Source organism: Vitis vinifera, chromosome 18 (genome assembly GCF_030704535.1).
Source record: "Vitis vinifera cultivar Pinot Noir 40024 chromosome 18, ASM3070453v1".
NCBI classification, from domain to species: Eukaryota; Viridiplantae; Streptophyta; class Magnoliopsida; order Vitales; family Vitaceae; genus Vitis; species Vitis vinifera.
The window spans coordinates 14,121,000-14,143,771 of record NC_081822.1 but is presented as its reverse complement, the minus strand read 5'-3'; the positions used below and the strand labels follow the sequence as shown (position 1 = coordinate 14,143,771).

The window sequence follows — 22,772 nt, the reverse complement described above, 5'->3', positions numbered from 1 at the left end:
GAACAGAAATTCCTGAATGCAATGCTATCAAATTGTGGACCATTGTCGGCTATGATGGTTTGGGGAATTCCAAAACGGCAGATAATATTTTTCCATACAAACTTGGTGACATCCTTGTCCTTGATGCTAGCGTATGCTTCAGCTTTCACCCACTTACTTAAATAATCCGTGGCGACAAGCAAAAATTTCTTTTGGGCGGGGGCAGCTGGGAGAGGTCCCACTATGTCCATGCCCCATTGTGCGAAGGGTCATGGGCCTGAGATTGATTTTAACGTTGTTGATGGCATATGTGGAATGGGAGCATATCTTTGACATTTATCACATCTTTTGACATATGCTGCCGCGTCTTTCTTCATTGTTGGCCAATAGTATCCTTGCGAATGAGCCCTATGTGCCAGAGATCGTCCCCCCGAATGATTTCCGCATATTCCCTCATGTAACTCAGCCAACACATATTGAGCCTCTGAATGCCCTAGGCACCGAAGGTATGGTCCTATGAAGGATCGTTTGTACAAGTGCCCCTTAATTAAGGTAAAACGGGCAGCCTGCACCCGGACTTTGTGTGCCTGTTTGGGATCTCCGGGTAGAGTTCCTGTCCGGATATATTCTGTGACGTCATACATCCATTCTTGGTCGTCCGCTTGGGGTGCCTCAATGGTATTACAGGTTGAAATTTCTGAGACAGAGGGATTGGTTTGCACATGTATGGGCAGTAGAATGGCTTCTTTGATAGGGAGGGAGGCAGCTATGTCGGCCAAAGCGTCAGCACGCCTATTGTCAGCTCCCTTGATTTTTTCGATTGTCCATTCGGTGAATTGCTGCAAGGTGTTTCTTACTTTAGCTAAGTATCGCGCCATGCGTGCGTCCTTAGCCTCATATTCCTCCCGGACATGTTTTACCACGAGTTGAGAGTCGCTGAAGATCCGGAGTTTGGAGACGGATAGAGCAAGGGCAAGGTCCAATCCGGACAAGATAGCCTCATATTCCGCTTCATTGTTAGAGGCAGAGAATCCCAACCGGATGGCTTGCTCCAAATGTTCCCCAGTTGGAGACCGTAATAGGAGCCCGACTCCAGAGCCTGATGAGCGTGAGACTCCGTCAACTCGCAGAGTCCACCATTCTTTTTTACTTGATTCGTCATGTTGGCTGGGTCTTTGGGAATACTCTAGCACGAAGTCAGCCATTACTTGGCCCTTCATGGCCAATCTGGGTTGGAATTCGATTCCAAATTCGCTTAACTCAATGGCCCATTGCAGCATTCTCCCGGTTAAATCTGGCTTGTGCAGAATGTTGCGAAGGGGTTGATCAGTCAACACGATCACCGGGTGGGCTTGAAAATAGGGCCGGAGTTTTTGGGCAGTGCTTTGAAGGGCTAAGGTTGTTAGCTCCATTTTTGAATATCTGGTTTCTACGTCTGCCAATGCCCTGCTGACATAGTAGATAGGCTTCTACTCCTTGGGTGAGGGGCAGCGGAATAGAACGGCACTGATTGCCCATTCTGATACCGCCAGATACATGTACAATTTCTCCTTTGGGATGGGGCTGCTCAAGATGGGTGGTTGCATAAGACAATGTTTAATCCTTTCCAAAGCGCTTTGGCAACTGTCCGTCCACCCGTGCGCTCCAGCTTTTCGTATTGCCAAGAAGAAGGGTCGCAACTCATCATAAAGCGGGCTATGAAACGTCCTAACGCAACGAGCTTGCCTGTGAGGCGTTGTAATTCCTTCTTGTTCTTGGGAGGAGGTGTTTCCATGAGTGCCTTGACTTGATCCGGGCTGACTTCTATGCCCCTTTGGCTGACCATAAATCCTAGAAATTTGCCGGCACTTACGCCAAAGGCGCATTTAGAAGGATTTAGCTTCATGCCATACTTTCGTAAGAGATAAAAAAACTTCTTGTAAGTGAAGGATATGCTGCTCTCGAGTTTTGCTTTTAACCACGATATCGTCAATGTATACCTCGACCGAGCGGCCTATCAGAGGTTTAAAGATTTTAGTCATCAATTTTTGATAAGTGGCGCCAGCATTTTTGAGTCCGAATGGCATGACTTTGTAGCAATAGAGGCTGTGTGGCGTTATGAATGCTGTTTTTTCTTCGTCATCCGAGGACATGGGGATTTGATGATATCCGGAGAAGGCATCCAAGAAAGAGAGCATCCCTTGCCCGGAAGTGGAATCCACAATCTGATCTATTCGCGGCAAGGGAAAGCTGTCTTTTGGACACGCATTGTTGAGATTGGTGTAATCTACACAAACTCGCCATTTTCCTTCTTTTTTGGGTACCACTACTACGTTTGTCAACCAATCTGGATAAGAAACTTCTCTGATGAATCCGGCTTCGAGCAATTTGTCAATCTCATTTCAGATGACTTTTTGTCTCTCTGGGTGAAAGCGCCTAATCCTCTGTCGGACGGGTCTGGAAGTTGAAAAGACGTTGAGCCTGTGAGATGCAATGGAGGGATGAATTCCCTTCATGTCAGAATGTGCCCATGCGAAGATGTCATGGTTCTGTCCGAGAATATTTTGCATGCCTTGAGTTTCTTCTGGTTACATGAGGGAACTAACGTTCGCGAGGTGACCGCTTTCCTCCGAAATTTGGATTGTTTGTAAGGGATCTGCTGCCGGGGGATCTTTGTCCGCCGGACCCAATAATTGCTATTGGTCGTGTGCAATGCTGGGTTCAGGGGGAGATGCATCCTCCTGGTTAGCACCTGCTTCACGTGCTATTTGATAGCATTGGCGAGCGGCTAATTGGCTGCCATATAGGTCGATTTGGCCATCGTTGGTGAGAAAACTCACCATTTGATGATATGTAGAGGGGATAGCTTTCATGTAGTGGAGCCATGTGCGCCCCAAAATGACATTGAAGGGTGATAGTTCCTGTACTAATGAAAACTGTACGTTGAGAGTGACTGGGCCTGCTTGGACCGGCAGTACAATGTCTCCCAAGGATGTAGTTGAAGACCCGTTGAATCCGGATAGAATTCGCCCAGGGTTTTCAAGGCCTGTGAGAGTGTGTCCCATGTGGCCCACGACCGATGCTTGCACAAGATCGGCCGAACTGCCTGGGTCAATCAAGATACGCCGCACATCGAAGTCCCCAATTTCCAGGGACAAGATGAGGGCGTCGCGATGCGGCTGCAATGTCCGGGTGGGATCTACTGGTGGAAAAATGATTGTTCCATCTATGGGGCGAGGGCCCCCTCCAGTTAGCCCAGGCCGGATGGAGTTGATGCGTTCGCGCATTGATGCAGCTCGCAACAATTTTTGCCTCTTTCGCCTAGAGTCATACTCCTCATCAGATGGACCTCCGGTAATATAGTTTATGACGGCCTTAGGGGCAGCCAGGGCCCTAAGGTTCCCGGGGTTGTGATGTTGGGGTGCGTCCCTTCGTCCATTACCTGATCGGAGGTATTGCTTCAAATGCCCTGCTTTTATGAGCCTTTCAACTAGATATTGGAAAGATCTACATGTCTCTGTTGTATGGCCATGATCTTTGTGGAAGGCACATTTCTTGCTACGATCCCTAGTGGATGGGTTCGTTCCAATGGGTCTAGGCCACTTGAAGTCGGACAAGTCCTGGATCATTGGGAGAAGCTTCTCATATGATATGGAAAGAGGTGTGAGAGGCGGCATTTCCGGGCGACTTGGCCCTTCCTGTCTTTGGTCAAACTATTTTGGCCGATCCGGAGGTTTAGTATTCCTCTCCAAATTACCTCTAGACGGCCGTCCGGCAACCAAAACCTGCTGGGTGGCTGCACGTACGTCATCTTTGAGCATTGAATATTTGTTGGCTCGTCTGAATAAGTCATCCATCGTTGTAGGAGGCTTTTTAGCCAGTGATTCAAAAAATGGAGTGCCTGGACAGATGCTTCGTTTGAAGATTTGCAGGACAGCATCCATACTGCAAGCTTCTATTTGAAGTACAGCTTGTCCGAATCGTTTCACAAATTCCCTTAAGGATTCATTATCTTGCATTTTTATGTTCTGCAAGGTGCTGATATTTTGCTTGTGTCGAGCGGAGCACAGGTATTGTCTCACGAAAGCTTCGGACAGGTCCCTGAAATTGCCAACAGAGTTGGGAGGTAGGCGATGAAACCATGAGAGGGCCTGTCCTTGTAGGCTAGCAGGAAATACTTTCCATAGTAGTGCATCGTTGCCAATATCGAGCGTCATGAGCTGTCGATAATGCATGATGTGATCGAAGGGATCGTTGGTTCCATCGTATGTGGAAAATTTTGGTACGAGGAATCCCCTTGGGGGCTCGTAATTAATGATATGAGAGCAGAAAGGCGTGGAGAGCATGTCATCCAACCTTTTGCCGATGGAGCCAATGGGTGGCCCGTTTGGGATGTTTCTCCCAGTTGGTTGTTCCGCTGGGTGCGAATGAACGTTCCGCATTATGGGGGTGACTACGGGGTCACGATGCGGGTGAACGTTTTGCATCATGGGGTCAGGGCGTGGTGCCCAAGTTGTGGCCATTGGCGGCCTTGTTCTTCCAGGCTCTTGCGGGCCTAGTCTCGCGCGCATTGAATTTGACAACTGTGATTTTTTATCACGTTGTCTTTTTGCTGAAAAGTGAGTAGAGTCTGAGCTTTCCTCACGGGGAGCTCGAGGCATAGGCGTGCGTGGCTCATGAGGTCTTACGTTGCATGCTCCTGGGATAACTCCTGTCGTCCCAGGATAAATTGACTCTGGTTCTTGCTGAGGCCTTGAGTTTGCTACTTGGCCCCTCGAACGTTGACGTCGATGGGGCGCCGATGTTGAAGTCTGGATGCGTAACACAACGTTTTTTTCTCTCAATTTTTCTGTCTCCTGGAGGAGAGCTTTCAGCTGCCTTTCGCTTGCCAACTGTCTCCTTTCGATGGCTAGGCGCCATTCAAAATTATCATCCTCTCCCCTACCAGATGAACGACTTTGGGAAGGTGTTGCCATCTTTTTCAATGACTGACTCAAAGTAAAAATTTCCCACAGACGGCGCCAATGTTGGTACCTCGCGTCTTTGATGATCCCCGTAGTTGCCAGATGGATGGACGCGTGATTTCAACTTATAAAGGTTCTTGATCCAGTCGTTATACCTGCAAGAAGGCATCCGGACAGGGTGCCCGGACGCACCCTCCGATGGTTTTGTTAGCCATGGTCAGAGAGAGGAATATAACTCAGTTGGCCTTTTACTAGGTATTAGGAGATTACCAAGGGGATCCCTTCTTCTTCGTGCGAAGGCATATATATCTAGCTTCAGGGGTACTGCTCCTCTCATTAATGGTGAGGAGATATTTTATGTTGTGATGATGATAATAGGTGTCAGTAGGAGCATTATCACCCTACGAACGGCTGTCAAAAACCATGGTAGGTGATGCGGCTGTCAGAGATCGTAGGAAGTGATTATGTAGAATGATCGTGGGAAGTGACTTGCTGTCACTTCCTCTTGTCTTCTCATTCTGCAGGTGATGGGATGTGGGTTATAACTGGCTGTCGTGATAGCGTGTGAGACTTGCTTTACTTTGATTGATGATCCGGACGATTATATCCGGGTGGCACATGCTAATTGCCCGGATGTATTGTGGAGCGGATGCATTATGAAGGTTGTCCGGATGTCTGTGCTTTGGCAGCGACGTTTGCTCTTCCTTGGATAGGAGAAGTAGAAACGTCATTTGCCTTTCCTTGAGGCGGTCCGGATAGGAGAACCATCATCATGCGTATCCTTAGGGGAATCCGGATGATGATGGTCCGGCTGATAACACGTGTCACGTGTCACTGTGAGGTGCGTGCCACGTGTTTCCCAGAGGGAGGGGTCCCTACAGATAAGACTTTACTATTCAATCCATTCATATCTTCTAAGGTTTAATATTTCTGAAAAATGAAATAGCAATAGCAGAGGTGATAGAAATGGGTAAGAAATGATAGAAAAATTATGTTTTTAAAGGGATTAAAGAATGATAAAAATGTCTCAAATGGGTTGTTTAATCTTTAATATTATGGAAGTTCATATGAATAGCAACAAACCCTAACCAAGAACAAAGAGAAAAGTGGAAAATGAGAATAATCTTAGAGAAAAAAGACATGCGAAAACTTCGCTATCTAATTTTTCATATGGATAAGACTTTACTATTCAATCCATTCATAATTGCTAAGGTTTAATCTTACTGAAAAATGAAATAGCAATAGCAAAGGTGATAGAAATGGGAGAAAAATGAGTAAGAAATGATAGAAAGATGATGTTTTCCAAGGGATTAAAGAATGATAAAAATGTCTCAAATGGGTTGTTTATGTGAAAAATTTAAGAATGGAGGTTAGTTTTTCAATTTCAAACTTATTTTAACCCTTAACCCTTAATTTAAGGGATAACCAAATCATCCCTCTGTTTGGTTGTATTTTTTAAATTTTGTTTTTAAAAACTGTTTTCAAAATAGAGAACAAAAAACTATTTTTAAAAATAAGAGTGTTTGGCAAGATGTTTTAAAAAATAGTTTTTAAAAGCAAAAATCAAAAACTTGTTTAGATGAAAAAGTTTGTATTGTTTTTAAAAACGATGCCTTACTTTTATTTTATAAATTTAATTTATAATAATATGAAATTTAATTTAATTTTATAAATAATAAATTAAGTTTTTTTATTACATATGCACACATTTAGTACTTAATTTTGAATATAATATTTTAGAATGTTTTGATTTGATCTACAATGAATTGAATCAATTTTTTTTATTGAAAATTATCCTTAAAAATTAAAGGTTTTATTAAAGAATTTAAATTATTAATTATATCTTACTTAATTTTTAAACTATTACCTGATAAGAAAATTTTAAAAGAATAAAAAATAAAAAAAGATAGTTGTGTGTATAGGATAAGTTCGCCACACAAGTTCTAACCTTTCACCTGTTTTCAACCTAAAAAATACATATTTTGAACCTAAATAATACCTATTTTGGACAAAAATATCCTCATCTATTTTTATTTTTATTTTTTGCAAAAGTAACATTTCTTTTAAAATACACATGTAAATAATGAAAGTTATTTATGTCAAAAATTGTTTGGAGGTTATTTTTACAAATTTGGATGTTCTTGTGCTTTTAATCGATTAATCCTTCATTTTAACGGGCATCAATAAAACGGCACCGTTTTGGATTTTGACAGTAGCAAACGCTTATCACCTGTAAGGTCCAAGAGGACAGAGACGAGAGCTGTGGAGAGGGCCCGGAAATGGACGCCAGACTCTCTATTGCTCTGGGTCTGCCACCGCCAAACCTTAGCTACCACCACCATCATTATCACCCAATTCCCTCCGATTTCACCACTCTCTTCAACAATCTCACTACCGCCCTCATCTCCACTCCAAGCCCTAGCTCAAATGCCCACGAAACCACCACTCGACACGGCAGACCCACCACCACCACCACCAACCCCTTCTTCTTCTCCACTTCAATGTCACAGCCCGCTTCCCCTATATTGGCCAAGTCTGCTGCCCCCACAACCAAGTCTCTCATAAAGTCCCTTTCCGTCTTCGAACGAGCCCTCATCGGTGCTGGAGGCGGCGGAATCGCCGGCGCATTCACCTACTTCTGCCTCCACCCCCTCGACACCATCAAAACGAAGCTCCAGACAAGAGGGGCTTCGGAGATTTACAAAGGGACGTTGGACGCAATCGTGAAGACATTCCAGGAAAGGGGTGTTCTAGGATTTTACAGTGGCATCTCGGCCGTGATTGTCGGATCCGCGGCCTCTTCGGCGGTATATTTTGGGACTTGTGAGTTCGGGAAGTCGATTTTGGCTAAGGTTCCGCAATACCCATCACTCTTGATTCCTCCGACCGCCGGAGCTATGGGCAACATTATGTCTTCGGCGATAATGGTGCCCAAGGAGTTGATTACACAGAGAATGCAAGCTGGTGCAAAGGGGAGGTCCTGGCAGGTGCTATTGGGAATTCTTGAGAGAGATGGGATTTTGGGTCTTTATGCAGGCTATTCTGCTACATTGTTGAGGAATTTGCCTGCTGGGGTACTGAGTTATTCGTCTTTCGAGTATTTGAAAGCTGCAGTGTTAAGTAGGACTAAAAATGATTCTTTGGAGCCATTTCAGAGTGTGTGTTGTGGAGCTTTGGCTGGCGCAATATCTGCTTCGCTCACCACCCCGCTAGATGTAGTTAAGACTAGATTGATGACTCAGGTTCATGGAGAGGCCATAAATAAGGTTTCAGCGGCAATGTATAGTGGGGTTTCGGCTACTGTAAAGCAAATTTTGAGGGATGAGGGGTGGGTTGGACTGACCAGTGGAATGGGTCCCCGGGTTGTTCATAGCGCCTGTTTTTCAGCATTGGGGTACTTCGCATTTGAGACGGCTAAGATGGCCATCTTGCATCAGTATCTAAAGCGCAAAGAGTTGTGTGAAATGAACGTTGCTTCTACTTGATTCTGGTGCTGAGATTGGACCTTATGCTGCAAGGTTTTGCAGATATTCTTCTTCCCTCTCCTGTTGTCTCTGTTTTGCAAGTTTTCCCTTGAAAGCATATTGTTGGCTATTTTTTGTTTAGGCTGTAATTTTATTTTGGTCCCAAGAAAGCTATTGCATTTACATACACTCAACAAGTTATCCTTTCTCAGTTATTGTTCTTGTCTTTTCCAATTTGTATTTTTATTGCAAACTAACTCTCGCTTCCATCAATTCATCAAATGGTAGAGAATTTGCATGCTGAACAATCATGGAACAAGTGATATTTCTCCTATGAATTGAAGTCCTGTGTCTCTCCCCATATAGAGAAGCTCTTTACTTTTTGTGCTTTAGTTATTTGTTATTTCTTTTACAACTCTACTTCATGTAGAGAAGCTCTTTACAATTCTATCAATTGAAGTACTGTGTCGCATGGTGTGGCACTGGAAGCAACCCGTGCAAGTTGCAGCCAGTTGGTGACCATTACTGAAGGGGTTAAGCAACCCGCGCAAGTTGCAACAAGTTGGTGACCATTACTGAAGGTGTTACGTAGCTTGCTAGAGTAGAGATAGGTGGGTAATGTATGTGAAATGACTGAATGCTCTACCTTTAAAAGATCGATCTTATGGTTGTGAGATTATGATACTCAATTCTATAATCTCTGGGATAACTCATTGGGATTGAATAGCTTCTTAGTTTCCCAACAAATTCAACTTGAGGGTTGCTGATAAGCATTGAGCTAGAAAAGTGTCTTCTGCTTGATATGTTTTTGGGCATCAAAGATAAGTGGAACTGGAGATTTTGTATAGGAACTTGGGGATGAGTCAACACAAAGAAGCTGTGGTCACCATGGGATTCTGGTTTGTAGTGAGGAAAGTTACCTCTGTCAAACTAGGTGCATGTGAATGTCAGATGACAACAAGGAATCATGGGTTCTTTTAGCCTTGTCTCTTTAGGTGTATGATTTCCCCTCAATTCTTGAAGCTTAGAAATGGGTATGAATGTATTGTGTGTTTATGATAAACACAAACTGGCAAAAGACACCTCTTATTTCTTCCATAAATATCGCATGGAAATTCAAAGAGGTTATTTATCAAGTAAGTGGAATTGGATTCAGCAGGGTGGAATTTTACTTTGAGATGTTTATCTTTCTATTTTGTGAAGACATGTTTCCTGATACTGTGTTACTTGTTCAGTAGCAGTTTGAATCCTGATAGCAAACATATCCAGCCTTATAACTGACCTATGCAATAGAATCACGATATCAATTCTTATTGTGTATGCATGTGACATCAACACATCAGTTTCTGGAGTAATGCCTTCATTATTCTTCCAGCAAGGAATATGACTGAAGGACTCATGGGAGTTTGCCGATTTTTCTATACAATGATTTGAAGATTCTTAGCTAGAGGTAATCTTCACAAGGATGGTTTCTAAATCTGATTTTAGTTTGTTTTGTAGACTAGCATCAAAGGAAGCTTATCTAGTGTTTGGTAAAGGAAAAACTCTGATATGTTTTTATACGAGGGATGAGGATGGAAGATATACAGGGAAGACCTCAAGAAAAAGAAATTGGAACTTCTTACGTTTGTCATATTGTTATGCCATTCTCACGCATAAACTATGTAGATCTCGGGCCACTTAATTTTCTTTTCAACAAAATATTATCTCTTGAGTTATTCATGCATCACTGCAATAGAATAGGACCCTTTGTCCTTGCCTTTTTAGAGAGATAAGGGCCAATTGATAGATAAACAAAGCATGTTCAGATGTGTTGTGAACATGAATTACATTTGAAGGGGAAAATCCTTGTCTAGAATGTCTTTTATATGGTCCTGCAGTTCAAAATTTGAATGGCTTCATGAAATTACATTGGTCTTTCAAAACAAGATGGAGCATTGTAATACGGTTGAAGCTTTCTTAGTGATAAAACCGGAAGGCACGACTCTATGCTTTTAAGGAAAAGGCACTTTTGGAAGCAACTAAACCCCTCCATTTCTGTGGCAGAGGGGGAAATGAAAATAGAAGTAAACTTGCTTTTGGAAACCATTTGTAGAAAATGTTTCATTTTCAATCACTTCTATCTTCAAAAAAAATGAAGAAGGAACCCATTTGCACCGCTAATACAGCCTTAGAAAGCATTGTAAAGAGAGGTGGTTCACAGTGGATTCGAATTAAAATGCAAAAAGATAAGGGTAAATGTGATTTCAAGGTTTCAAGCCCATGATCACCAATAGTCACATGCCACGTCATGCACAGAGACAGGCTCCACTCTCCAGTGTGGCAGCCCAATCACTCTTTTCTTGATTGATTGATTAACTAACTCTTCAATTTTTCCTTTGACTCATTAACTAATGTCCTCCTTTTCCCTCCAAAATGACTCCCTTTCTCAACTCAATCATATCTGCAAGAACAAACAATCCAAGAGGTAGGAAATTCTGGTGAAATTTTCACCGTCTTGTGTGTTTTTCCAGTATATCCCTGCATTTTTCTCCGCCATGTAATCAAGATCTTCCCATTTGTTCTACTGCAATGAGTTCTTCTGTCGTGCTCCTCTGGGTTCCTTTCTTTTTCTTCGTTAGCTTCATTCTTGCCTCTCTTTCTGCGCCTTTCTTGCCTGCAGACAATGTCACCCTCTTCGGTGATGCTTTCTTCATCAACAATTCCATTAGCCTTACAAAAGAACTCAACTGTTTCTCTTCTTCTTCTACACCCACTGCTGCTGCTGCTATTGCTGCTTCTTCTTCTTCTTCATCTTCTGGGGTAGGAAGAGCTCTATATGTTCACCCTATTCGCTTTCTTGATTCCAGAACCAACACGCCAGCATCTTTCTCTTCCCGTTTCTCGTTCTCAATCATCCCTTCCCCTCTGTGTCGTTTTGGGGATGGCATGGCATTTCTGATCACCTCCAATGGAGGTTACTTCAGCCTCTCTGATGGGTACTTAGGTCTTCCTGAACCCTTAAGCACTCAAGATTCTTTCGTGGCTATAGAATTTGATACGAGTTTTAATCCATCCCTTGGAGATATCAACGGTAACCATGTTGGTATTGATGTCAACACAATTGTATCTTTCGCTTCAGTTGATTCTGTGTCACAGGGGATTGATCTTAAGAGTGGCAAGGAGATGACGGCTTGGATTGAGTACAGAGATGCAGAGAAGATTATCCGGGTCTGGGTTGGGAACTCCCCGGTCAGGCCTCCAAGGCCTCTTCTTGTTGCCCAAATTGACCTCTCACGGCATTTCAAAGAATTCATGCATGTGGGTTTCTCCGCCTCTAATGGACCAGGCTCAGCAGGTCATATTGTTAATCGGTGGCGATTCAAAACTTTTGGGTTTATCCCTTCAGCAATTCCCATGGATGCAGCCGAAGATGGGGACTGCTTCATGTGTGCTCCAGAGAATTCAAATGCCAAAAGAAACCCCTTTGATCTCCATATAGGAAGCTTAGAGATCAAGGAAATGGCTCTTGGACTGGGAGGTTTAACTGCAGTTGTCTTGGCCATGATTGTAATTCTTATTATCATTTTTTGTTTGATTAGGAAGAAGAGACTCGGCATCAGAAGAAGCCAAGAAGACCAAAGTTGTAGAATCCAAACAGCACCCATGAGATTTTCGCTTGCTGAGATAAATTCAGCTACAATGGGGTTCAACAAGAAGAGAATTATTGGTGAAGGGGCATCTTCAACTGTATATCAAGGGTTCCTTCCCTCTGTGGGAGCAGTAGCAGTTAAGAGGTTCACCCAGACTAATCGGATTGATTATTGCAGCGATCCATTTACAAATGAGTTTGTAACAGTTGGAGATTGCTTGCGACACGCAAACTTAGTGCAGCTCATAGGATGGTGCTGTGAGGGAAATGAATTTCTCCTGATCTATGAGTACTTGCCCAATGGAAGCCTTGACAAAGTCCTGCACAAAAACATCAAGTCAGGAAGCTCCCTCACCTGGGAGCAGAGATTGAATATAGTTCTTGGGGTTGCCTCTGCTCTTACCTATCTCCATGAAGAATGTGAGAGGCAGATCATTCACAGAGATGTGAAGGCTTCCAACATAATGCTGGATTCAGAGTTCAATGCCAAGCTTGGAGACTTTGGCTTGGCAGAAATTTATGAGCACAGCTCCATCACAAGAGAAGCCACCATACCAGCTGGAACAATGGGATACCTTGCTCCTGAGTATGTCTGCTATGGTGTTCCCACAGAGAAAACAGATGTCTACAGCTTTGGTGTGGTCATGCTAGAGCTTGCAACTGGGAGAAAGCCTGTTGATGATGACAGATCCGTGCTTCTTGATTGGGTATGGGACCTGCGAGAAAAGGGAACACTGATGTTGGCCGCTGATTTTAGGTTGATGGGAAGGTTTAATAGGGTGGAGATGGAGAGAATGCTCATGGTGGGACTTTCTTGTGCGCACCCAAACCACAAGAAGAGACCAACAGTGAAGAAAGCAGCAAGGATTCTTAGGGGTGAAGCACCTCTCCCCACTCTGCCAGCAAGGAAGCCAACCCCAAGACCTCAACATTCCTTGCCTGAGGCTTCCCAACGGATAATGGATCTTGGTGGAGATGATGAGAACCCTAGCTTGGATGATGCACCATGGATGACTCCAAGGAGCCATTTTGGATAGGGCAAAGCTTGGAGAAGAAGCACGTGAGTTGAAATGCTAAGTGTATGAAAGAAACTAATTGCATTCTATTGCTTGTTTCTGATACAATAGCCTAGACATTATTTAGTTAGTGAGTCTTAGATCTTGAAGATATAATGAATCCTGCAGTGGGGCCGTTCTGAGATAACTCATTTCAGCTAGGACCCTCATGGAAAGGAAGGTGTTCCACCATTCTCAGTGGTATCAGGAGTCCATTTTGTTCTCAATATGGTAATAATATTAGGATTGCAGGGATTGGAATTGTTTTAAATTTCCATTTTAACTATATCTGTCATTTGCTCCATTTTCAGCAACTAGTACATTATAGATTTTATGCCATATAATAATAGTACATGGAATTGAATGATCTTGTTGATCTGGGGCTTCTAAATATTTACCCCTCTTGCAAATAGTTCCCTATTCCTCATGTACCAAAAAGTATATATTTATGCCTATTCATCAAACACATACATCCTCTGCTAAAGTAAAAGAGAATATAAGACTGACATTTATTTTACTTTTTGTGATTTGCTCTTAGATTTTTTTAGTACATGATTGAGTGTTGAAAAGTTAATTTTTTGAAAAATATTGGTGGGTTCATTGAGGAAAGTCATGGGTCCACACTCACCAAATGGACGTAGGCTTTTGTTAAACTCCTTCACTACCACGGATTCCAAACTCTAATAGTCCGATTTAATTTTATTTTTGGAGTGAAATAGAAAAATAGAAAAGCACAATGTTTCAAGAAAGTATTAAAAGAAGGGGGAAATAATGAGAAATATAATTTTATTATGTTCAATTGATCATTAAAAAATATAATTAAAAACTTGTGTACAAACAAGAATTTGAAAAAAAGTATAAAAATAATTTGTTAATTTTAAATTTATATTTTATTTTACTTCCTTTCTTTTTTTATTTATTTATTATTTTTTCTTGTATTTTTTTCTCAAATTTTCTAAGATCTAAACATTATACTTGTCTTCTAAGAATTAATGACCAAAAAAAGAGATCGATGCCCTATTTCACAATTGTTTTCAAAAATAGTTTTCTGTTCTAAAAAAAAAATAACTGTATTTTGTTTTCAATTTAAGAATTTTTTTTAAAAATAATTAAACAAATATGTAAAATGATTAAAAATAAAATACTAGATATAAAAATTACTTTTAAAATATACTTAAAAATATTAAAAGTATGTTAAAAATATTTTAGTTTTTCAAATAAACTTTTATTTTATAAAACATCATATAATAGTTTTCAAAAACTATTTTAAAAAATAACTACCAAAGAGGGCCTAAACCTATCTTACTTTTCACTGCTTACAATATTAAAAAATTTAGAGCAAATCTCAAGAGAAGTAATGTTGGGGAAATTATGTTTATTAGAATTTATAAAATGGGTATTTCTTGTTGATGAGAAAACAAAGTTTACAACTTATATAACCCTCTCTATATCTAACTACTTCTAACAATGTGTAATTAACAGGTAAACAATGTGTAACTAATTTCATAACCAGATAACAATAACATGTTATCTCTTCACAGCCCCTCTCACACTAAGTGTGGACAATTGTTCAACTCTTAGTTTGTTCTTTAACAACAAAAATTGAGTATTGGAAAAAGCTTTGGTCAGAATGTCTGTAATCTAATCTTGTGATGAGATATGTCTAACATCCAACTCCTTCTCCATAACTTTCTCACGCACAAAATATAGGTCCAACTCAATGTGTTTTGTGCGAGCATGTAGAATAGGATTTGCTGACATGAGTACAGTACTCAAATTATCACACCATAGTACTGGAACATGACCTTGAGGAATTTGTAATTCTATCAGCAAGGACTATATCCAAGTAACTTCTGCTGCCAAGGTAGCTAGACTCCTATATTCAACTTCGATGCTACTCCTTGAGATTGTGTTTTGCTTATTTGAATTCCAAGATATTATATTTGAGCCAAGATATACACAAAAGATAGTAGTTGATCGCCTATCATTCGGGTTCGAAGCCCAGTTCACATCACAAAACCTTGTAATATCTAAGTTCATTGATCTCTTAAGATGTAAACCATGATCAAGTGTTCCCTTTAAGTAACTAAGAATCCTTTTTACTACCTTCCAGTGAGACTCCAAAGGATTTTGCATAAACTGGCAAACCCTATTGATTAAGTAAGCAAGTTCTGACCATGAAAATGTCACATATTGTAGGGCTCCAACTATGCTTCAATAGAGTTGTGGATTGCCTACTAGATCACTTCCAATGTTGGACAATTTTTCTCCTCTGGACGTAAGTGTGGGCAGCTCTTTAGCATATTGCATCTTTGTCTTGCACAAAAGATTTGTTACATATTTAGTTTGTGATATATGTAAACCATTTGCAGTATGTTTAACTTGAATTCCTAAGAAGTAGTCAACTTCACCAAGGTCTTTTAATGCAAATCTGGTACTGAGTTGTTGTACCAAGGCTTAAATCTCAACTTTAGAACTTCCAGTCACAAGTGTGTCATCAACATACACTAGAACAAACGTGGTACAACTAGCAGAATGTCTAATGAATAGAGAATGATCAGATTTGGAGAACATAAACCTCAAAGAAACTAAAACATCTCTTAGTTTGTCAAACCATGCTGTTGGAGTTTGCTTTAAACCATGTAATGCTTTATGCAACTGACACACCAAGTGTGGAGAATTTGAAATTTCAAAGCCAGCTGATTGTTCCATATACACTTCCTCCTGTAAATCTCCATTTAAAAAGGCATTATTCACATCCAACTATCTTACATACCAACCCTTCAATAAAGCAATTGTTAAAACAATTCTTATTGTAGTAGGCTTCACTACAGGACTAAAAGTCTTAGTAAAATCAAAACCTGCAAGTTAGAGAAACCCCTTTGCTACCAATCATGCCTTATGCTTCAGTATACTGCCATTTGGATTTTCTTTTACTTTAAACACCCATTTACAACCAATTGCTTTCTTTTTAGGTGGTAAAGGTACTAGTGACCAAGTCTTGTTCTTAACAAGTGCTGAATACTCCTTAGCCATAACAGCTTTCCAATGATCTTGTTGTAAAGCTTCTTGAATGGAAGCTGGTTCTTTAGAAGCCATAAAGACTTTAGGTTTGAATATTCCAACCTTAGATATGGTTCTCATGGAACAAACATTTCTAGATACATATGAAACAAGCTTAGCATTGGTTTGATCAAAATTGGATTGGTTAGTAACTATGTTTGTAATAGAAAAAGTGGAAGGTGAGGGTACAGACAGAATTGAGGAATGAATAGGAATAAAAGCATAATGGGAAGTAGGTGTTGGACTAGGAATAGAGGAAGAAGAAGTAATGGACTTGATTTTGGCAAAATGAAATGATTTCTCATTGAATTGAACATCTCTAGATATGTAGATACAACCTTGAGGATCTAAACACTTGAAACCTTTATGTTTGATACTATAGCCTAAGAAAGTACATTCCACATACCAAAATTGGAACTTAGGATTGTTGTAGGGTCTAAGGTTTAGAAAACAGGAGCAACCAAACACTTTCAACATGGAAATATTTGGTTGTTGTTTAAACAGAACTTGGAAAGGAATTTGACCAAAAAGTACTAAGGAAGGCAACCTATTGATAAGAAAAACTGATGTTTTAACAGCTTCATCCCAATATCATAGAGGTAAAGAGGCATGAGCTAAGAGTGTCAAGGTTGTTTTAATGATATACCTATATTTGTGTTCAATAAGACCATTTTGTTCATGGGTTCTAGGACAAGCAACTCGGTAAATTATGCCATTAGACTCAAGATAATTTGTAAAAGCTTGGTACTCACCACCCCAATTAGTTTGGATTTTCTTGATAGAACAACCTATTTGTAACTCTACTTGAGTTCTGAAGTTAATAAATGTTTGTAGGGCATCAAATTTATTTTTGAGTAGGTAAACCCAAGTGAAACGAGAGAAGGAATCAACAAAGTAAACATAATATTTATAACCATTATAAGACAAAACAGGGAAAGGTTCCCACAAGTTTGAATGTATGAGTTCTAGAGGTTTAGTGTACTCAATAGTAGAATCGAGAAAAGGAAATTTATGATGCATTCCTAGACAACAAGCATTACAAAAATCAGACAAGTCTTTATTTATGGTTAGAATATTACAAAGAGATAAGACTTTTTGAATCACTTTAGCATTAGGATGACCTAACCTATTATGCCCCAAAGTTGAAAAATAGGATCAGTTAAAACATTAGAGGCTGTTGTTGCAACTTATACAAACATACATTTTGGATTTATAGGAAAGCATGGAACATGATAAGCTAACGAGGACTTGAGCTATCAAAAACATACAGTCCATTGGCTACTTTACCCTATAGTAGGACAATTCTTGTGACCTGGTCTTTAACAAAACAATGATTAGAATGGAACTCAAAGAACACATTATTATCATGAGCAAATTTAGAGACACTCAAAAGATTTTTCGAAATGGATGGGACATGAAGAAGTTGTTTTAGAGCTAGAAGTTTAGATGAAAATTGAGAAGGAAAAATTGACTGACCAATGTGTTGAATTGCAAGACCAATACCATATCTCATATGAATTTGGTCATTTCCTACATATATGTCTCAAATAATGAGATTATTTGGATCCGATGTGTAGTGGTTGGTTGCACCAAAGTCAGGATACCAACTATTATCTGTCATAACATTAGGAGTAGCCACCATGGCAACCATTTAGGTATACATTTGTGGATTTGCATTCTGCTGAAATTGAATTGGAATGAAGGTTGGATCAAACATGTGGTAGCATTTTTCAGCTACATGCCCAATTTTACCACACAGCTAGCATTGTGGCTTCCATTGTTGCCTACCACTTCTTCCATTTCCTTGATTTTGTCTGCTAGAAGTAGGATTGAAATTTTGAGATCTGTAATTACCTTGTCCAGTAAAATTGCGTTGAAAACCACCTTATCCTCCATTAAACTTTTTATGGGAATGTTGATTATTAGAAATCTTCACCATATTCACTTGATTTGTTGAATCAAGCTCCTTAGAATTTTTTTCAATCCTACTTTCTTATGCTAACAACAATGATTCAATCTTTGTGACTATATACGGATCATTTCTTGAATTCACCAAAACAACAAATGTATTGTACTCAGAAGAAAATCCATCAAAGATTGCATCTATATGATCTTTGGTTGTAACAACATATCCAACAAAAGCTAACTGATCAATTAGGGATTTAATATTTAATAGATAATCATTTACTGATAGATCGCATTTCTTTGTGTTATGGAGCCTAGTCTTGAACTAAGATATCTTAGCTTTGGTTTGTGAGGCAAAGAACACCTCAAGAGTTTTCCAAATATGATGTGAAGTTTCACACCCAACCATTCATGTGAGCATCGCTTCTGTCATTGAAGAAAGTAACCATGAAAAGAGCAGTTGATCTTGTTGTTCCTAGTTAAGATACTCTGGATTTATCTTTCCTTGAACATGATCTCTAGCTGTAAGAAACCTTTCTGGTGGATTTTCACTTTCTAGAATAAATCTTTTCAGTTTGTGACCTTGTATTGCAACTCCAACTTGTTGTTTCCAGAGAAGAAAATTGTTATCATCTAATTTGATTAACAATGAGTGTGTGAATACAACTAGAACAAATTTCGCCATGGAAGGAGAGCTCTCCAACGAAGAAGAAAATGAATTCTCTCCAGCCATTTAGAATGACTGATACCATATTAGAATTGATAAAATGGGTATTTCTTATTGATGAGAAAACAAAGTTTACAACTTAAATAACCCTCCATGTATCTAACTACTTCTAACAATGTGTAACTAACAGGTAAACAATGTGTAACTAATTTCATAACCAGATAACAATAACCTGCTATCTCTTCACAATGTTTTAATGTGCAAGTACTAAGGACTAAGAAGTAACAAAATAAGGGCCTAGATTTTAGCTTTTATTAGCCGATTGCACAAGATCACATATGCTTGCTGAGTGTCACGAGGTTTATTCTAAAATTACTCTTATTATACCCAATTTACAAAACCTATTGATCTTGTGAAAAAATACACTCTCCTTCATGTTTTTAACACTCCAAAATAAATTGTTGGTGTGTTTAGAATATGTTGGTAATCTTATTTCAATTATGAACTTAGTCCAATACAATTTACTTTTTTGGGTATCAGTGGCCATGATTGACTTCAAACTTCTCAAGCATGAAAGATAGGAGGATGAGGTAAGTATGGGTTTAAAATTTGGGTTAAAATAATAACTTTATGAGTATTAAAGTCACATTGTGAAAATACGGGAAAGGAAAAAACAAGAAGTAAATAGTGCAACGTTTCAAACATAAATAATGTTGAACAATTTTGATGAAAAGTTTTTGAAAAAAAAATATTTTTTAAAATTTATAAAAATTCCATTAATAATGATTTAATATCTAATACTAATTTATTATCAATAGAAACATGCATTGAATTAAATATATTGTCATTATTTTGACAAAATAAAACTCTCAAAACCATTTAAGGATTTGTCTAGATATTGTTTGCTCTAAACTTGAAATGACCCTTACGGCTTTAAAACGCAAGAGTCTCTACATATATAGCACTATGAACTTTTTCCCTTATTTGATGTGGGACATCACAAACACACCCCCGCCCCCCTACGCCATGCAAACACAAGGTCCTCGTTGTGTCCCATGGAATTGTAGGGTCATATAAACAAACACCCCTTACGGGCCAAACAAACTCCCACATGGGGTCAAAGATTAGCTCTAATACCATTTGTAATGGTCCACACCTAATCATGTAAATATTGTTTGCTCTAGGCTTAAAGGGACCCTCACAGTTTTAAAACACGTCTATTTTGTTAAGATGAGTCTCTACATATATAGTGTCATAAACTTTCTCCTCTATCCGATGTGAGACATTACATTAACTAATAATTGATCTAATTATGAAAAATAAAAAAAATAAAAATTCTGTTAATTACATGATTGAATTTTCTTATGTATAGGATAGGATTACAAACCTTAACTCATAATTGATATAATTATGAAAAAGAAAAAATAAAAATTCTAATTACAAATTATTACTTGGAGTTATCTTACTTGGTTTACTTATTCACTCTTTTCTAAGTAGTTTCGTATATTAAGATAAGAGCTTATAAGCGATATCAATGCAGGTAAAAGTTAATTTCAAAATTTTCTTTTTTCATTTCAAATTTTGTTATTGTTTATGTATTTTTGGGTAATTTGATTAAAAGGGATCAAATCATCCTCACTTTCTAAAACTAAGCTTCCATTTTATTTTATCCTAAAAAATACCAATTTTAAACAAAAATACTTTCACTTTTTTCTTACAAAAATAATTTTTTTAAAAAAAATACACACACACGCACACACATGTAAACAATAGAAGTGTTGATGGGTATTTATGTTAAAAAATGAGTTACACTTCAAGTTAAAAATGAGAGATATTGGTTTTACAAATTGGGGGTCTTTTCATCATTTTCATCCTTTTAATCAATGAAACTTACATATTTTTTGAAAAAAAATTAAATAAAGAGAATAATTGATCGAGTAAGAAACTAAAAAATTAAACAAGTTGTGTGTGAATGTCAAACTTGCATATAAAAAGACAACAATATCATCTTAAAATTTTGAATAAACAGAATTTTTTTGAACAAAACATTATAACAATCAAAATCTTTCAAAATGTGTTATATTTACAATTTATTGTCATAGGCTCTTCCTAAGTATAAGTTCTCTATTTAGAATTAAGCCAAAAAAACAAACATTACCTTAGACTCTTTCTAAGTTCATGTGTGGCACTTAAATAACCACATTTGGACAACTCAAAACTCTTGATGTTATTAAGTGAGTATTTCTCATCCACCCACTCAGACAGATACATGACTTGGAAGTTAGGTTAAACACCGAACACAACACTTTAAAAAAAGGAATCTTGTATTGCACAAGGAATGCTTACAATGCTTGATCTCACGTGCTTGATGTCTTGGTCAAATCAAATTCTCACTTATTTATAGATACCTTAGGAACTTTGAAAACTTTGGAGAATTCTTTACAAATTAAGAATTCTTTAAAATACTCTATACAAAACTTTTTATAAGTATTTACAAAAAACCTTTAGAAACTCTCTAAATGGTTCCACATTCTTTTCTTGTCTTTTATCCTAGTGTAGAAATTGTGTAGACATTTTTAGGCTTCTTTAAAATTTTAGATTTAAGATTTTGGGCGAAATTAATATATTAACTTAAGTAAGGTTGGATTGTGGTTTGTTTTAATAATATCGTTTTATTGATATATTTACATTTTAAAATGAAATATTAAAATATAAAACTAGTTTGTGAGTAAAACAAAAATATATATATATTAAAATCACGTATATATATATATATATATATATATATATTGTGGGGCTTCCCTCCACGTGTCCTTTCCAGACTCGAGACCCTTTGGCCGACTAGGGCAAACATATGACTCGTTTAGGATCACTTCGTCACTTTGTCTAACACCAGAAGTGAGAAGTTTTACTTATTCCACAATGCTAGATGAAATAGACAAACCAAGCCGGTTAGACCTTTCAAACGGGCAAATCAATCCAGTCAAATCCTTAGGATTTTTGACATACGTGGTTAACCACGCTTGTTGTCTGAGCGACGGACTAGACTCCTGATGTTTGAGCAACAAGCTAGACACCTGATGTTTGAGCGATGAGCTAGACGCCTGATATTTGAGCGATGGGCTAGACGCTTGATGTTTGAGCGATGGACTAAACGTCTGATGTTTGAGTGACAAACTAAACACCATTTACACCTAAAAGTCAATATTAATCAATTGTTACACACAATCCCAACCATTGACAAACTAAATGGACAGTTAGTTACATGGTCTAAGATTTTGGTATGACAGTCAACAAATGACACCAATCAACAACCCTTACTTGATATGATTGCCCAGTTTACGCAATAGTGATGACGTTGACTGTCTTATTGAGGCTTGATTTCTGCCCTAATGACAATCATCATTACAAGAAAGGCAAGAGTGCATAATCAATGCTATAATAACAATGGCATTAACTCTATATAAACCCCTCAAGAAGCACGAACAAGATACACACTCATTTTCTACCACAAAAAATAGTTAGAGCTATCCTCAATGATTTGAGACTTAAGCTTCTAACGGATGTGCCTGGACCACCTGTTCGGACACCCTTTGTGTAGTGAAGAAGTCCGCCTAACTCCAATGAAGCTGGACATACTTAAATATATATATATAAGCTTAGTTCTTATACCTTGATCATCTACCCACATGGGAAAGATGGAGCTTAAGAAAGGGACTCCAAGGAGAGCTTTCTCCTTAAGATCTTTAACAAGAATGAAGATTTGCTTAATGCAAATGCCTTGGTTACAAATATGGGCATTCGATAGCTTGTACTTGATAATAAGCTTTTTACCATTAGCACCAAAAAGGGCTTGCCTGGTTTTCTCATAAAATTGGGTAAGTACAAGACCTTCTTGTAGACAATTCAAAGCTGCACCTGAATCAATTAAAGCAATAATATCAAGGATAAATTTATTCTTAATTACTATAGTAAGGGAATTCCCATCTTTGGAAGATAACTTTACTAATAGTATTTAAGTATGCACTTATCTTATCACTATTGTCTTGTGAAGATTCAAGAGCT

The 22,772-nt window shown here is 38.6% G+C and overlaps 2 protein-coding genes across 2 annotated transcripts; both read left to right on the top strand.

The window, feature by feature from the left end:
• The first annotated feature begins 7,118 nt into the window (after window positions 1-7,118).
• Window positions 7,119-10,152, top strand: LOC100261505 (protein MITOFERRINLIKE 1, chloroplastic). The gene is made up of 2 exons (XM_002263606.4): window positions 7,119-8,440; window positions 9,887-10,152. The coding sequence occupies exon 1, from the start codon at window positions 7,202-7,204 to the stop codon at window positions 8,405-8,407; it is 1,206 nt and encodes a 401-aa protein (XP_002263642.1). The 5' UTR covers window positions 7,119-7,201; the 3' UTR covers window positions 8,408-8,440; window positions 9,887-10,152.
• A 105-nt stretch (window positions 10,153-10,257) lies between these two features.
• LOC100242826 (L-type lectin-domain containing receptor kinase S.6) lies at window positions 10,258-13,439 on the top strand. The gene has a single exon (XM_002263675.4). It carries the CDS (start codon window positions 10,958-10,960, stop codon window positions 13,052-13,054), a length of 2,097 nt encoding a protein of 698 aa, XP_002263711.1. The 5' UTR covers window positions 10,258-10,957; the 3' UTR covers window positions 13,055-13,439.
• Window positions 13,440-22,772: the final 9,333 nt, after the last annotated feature.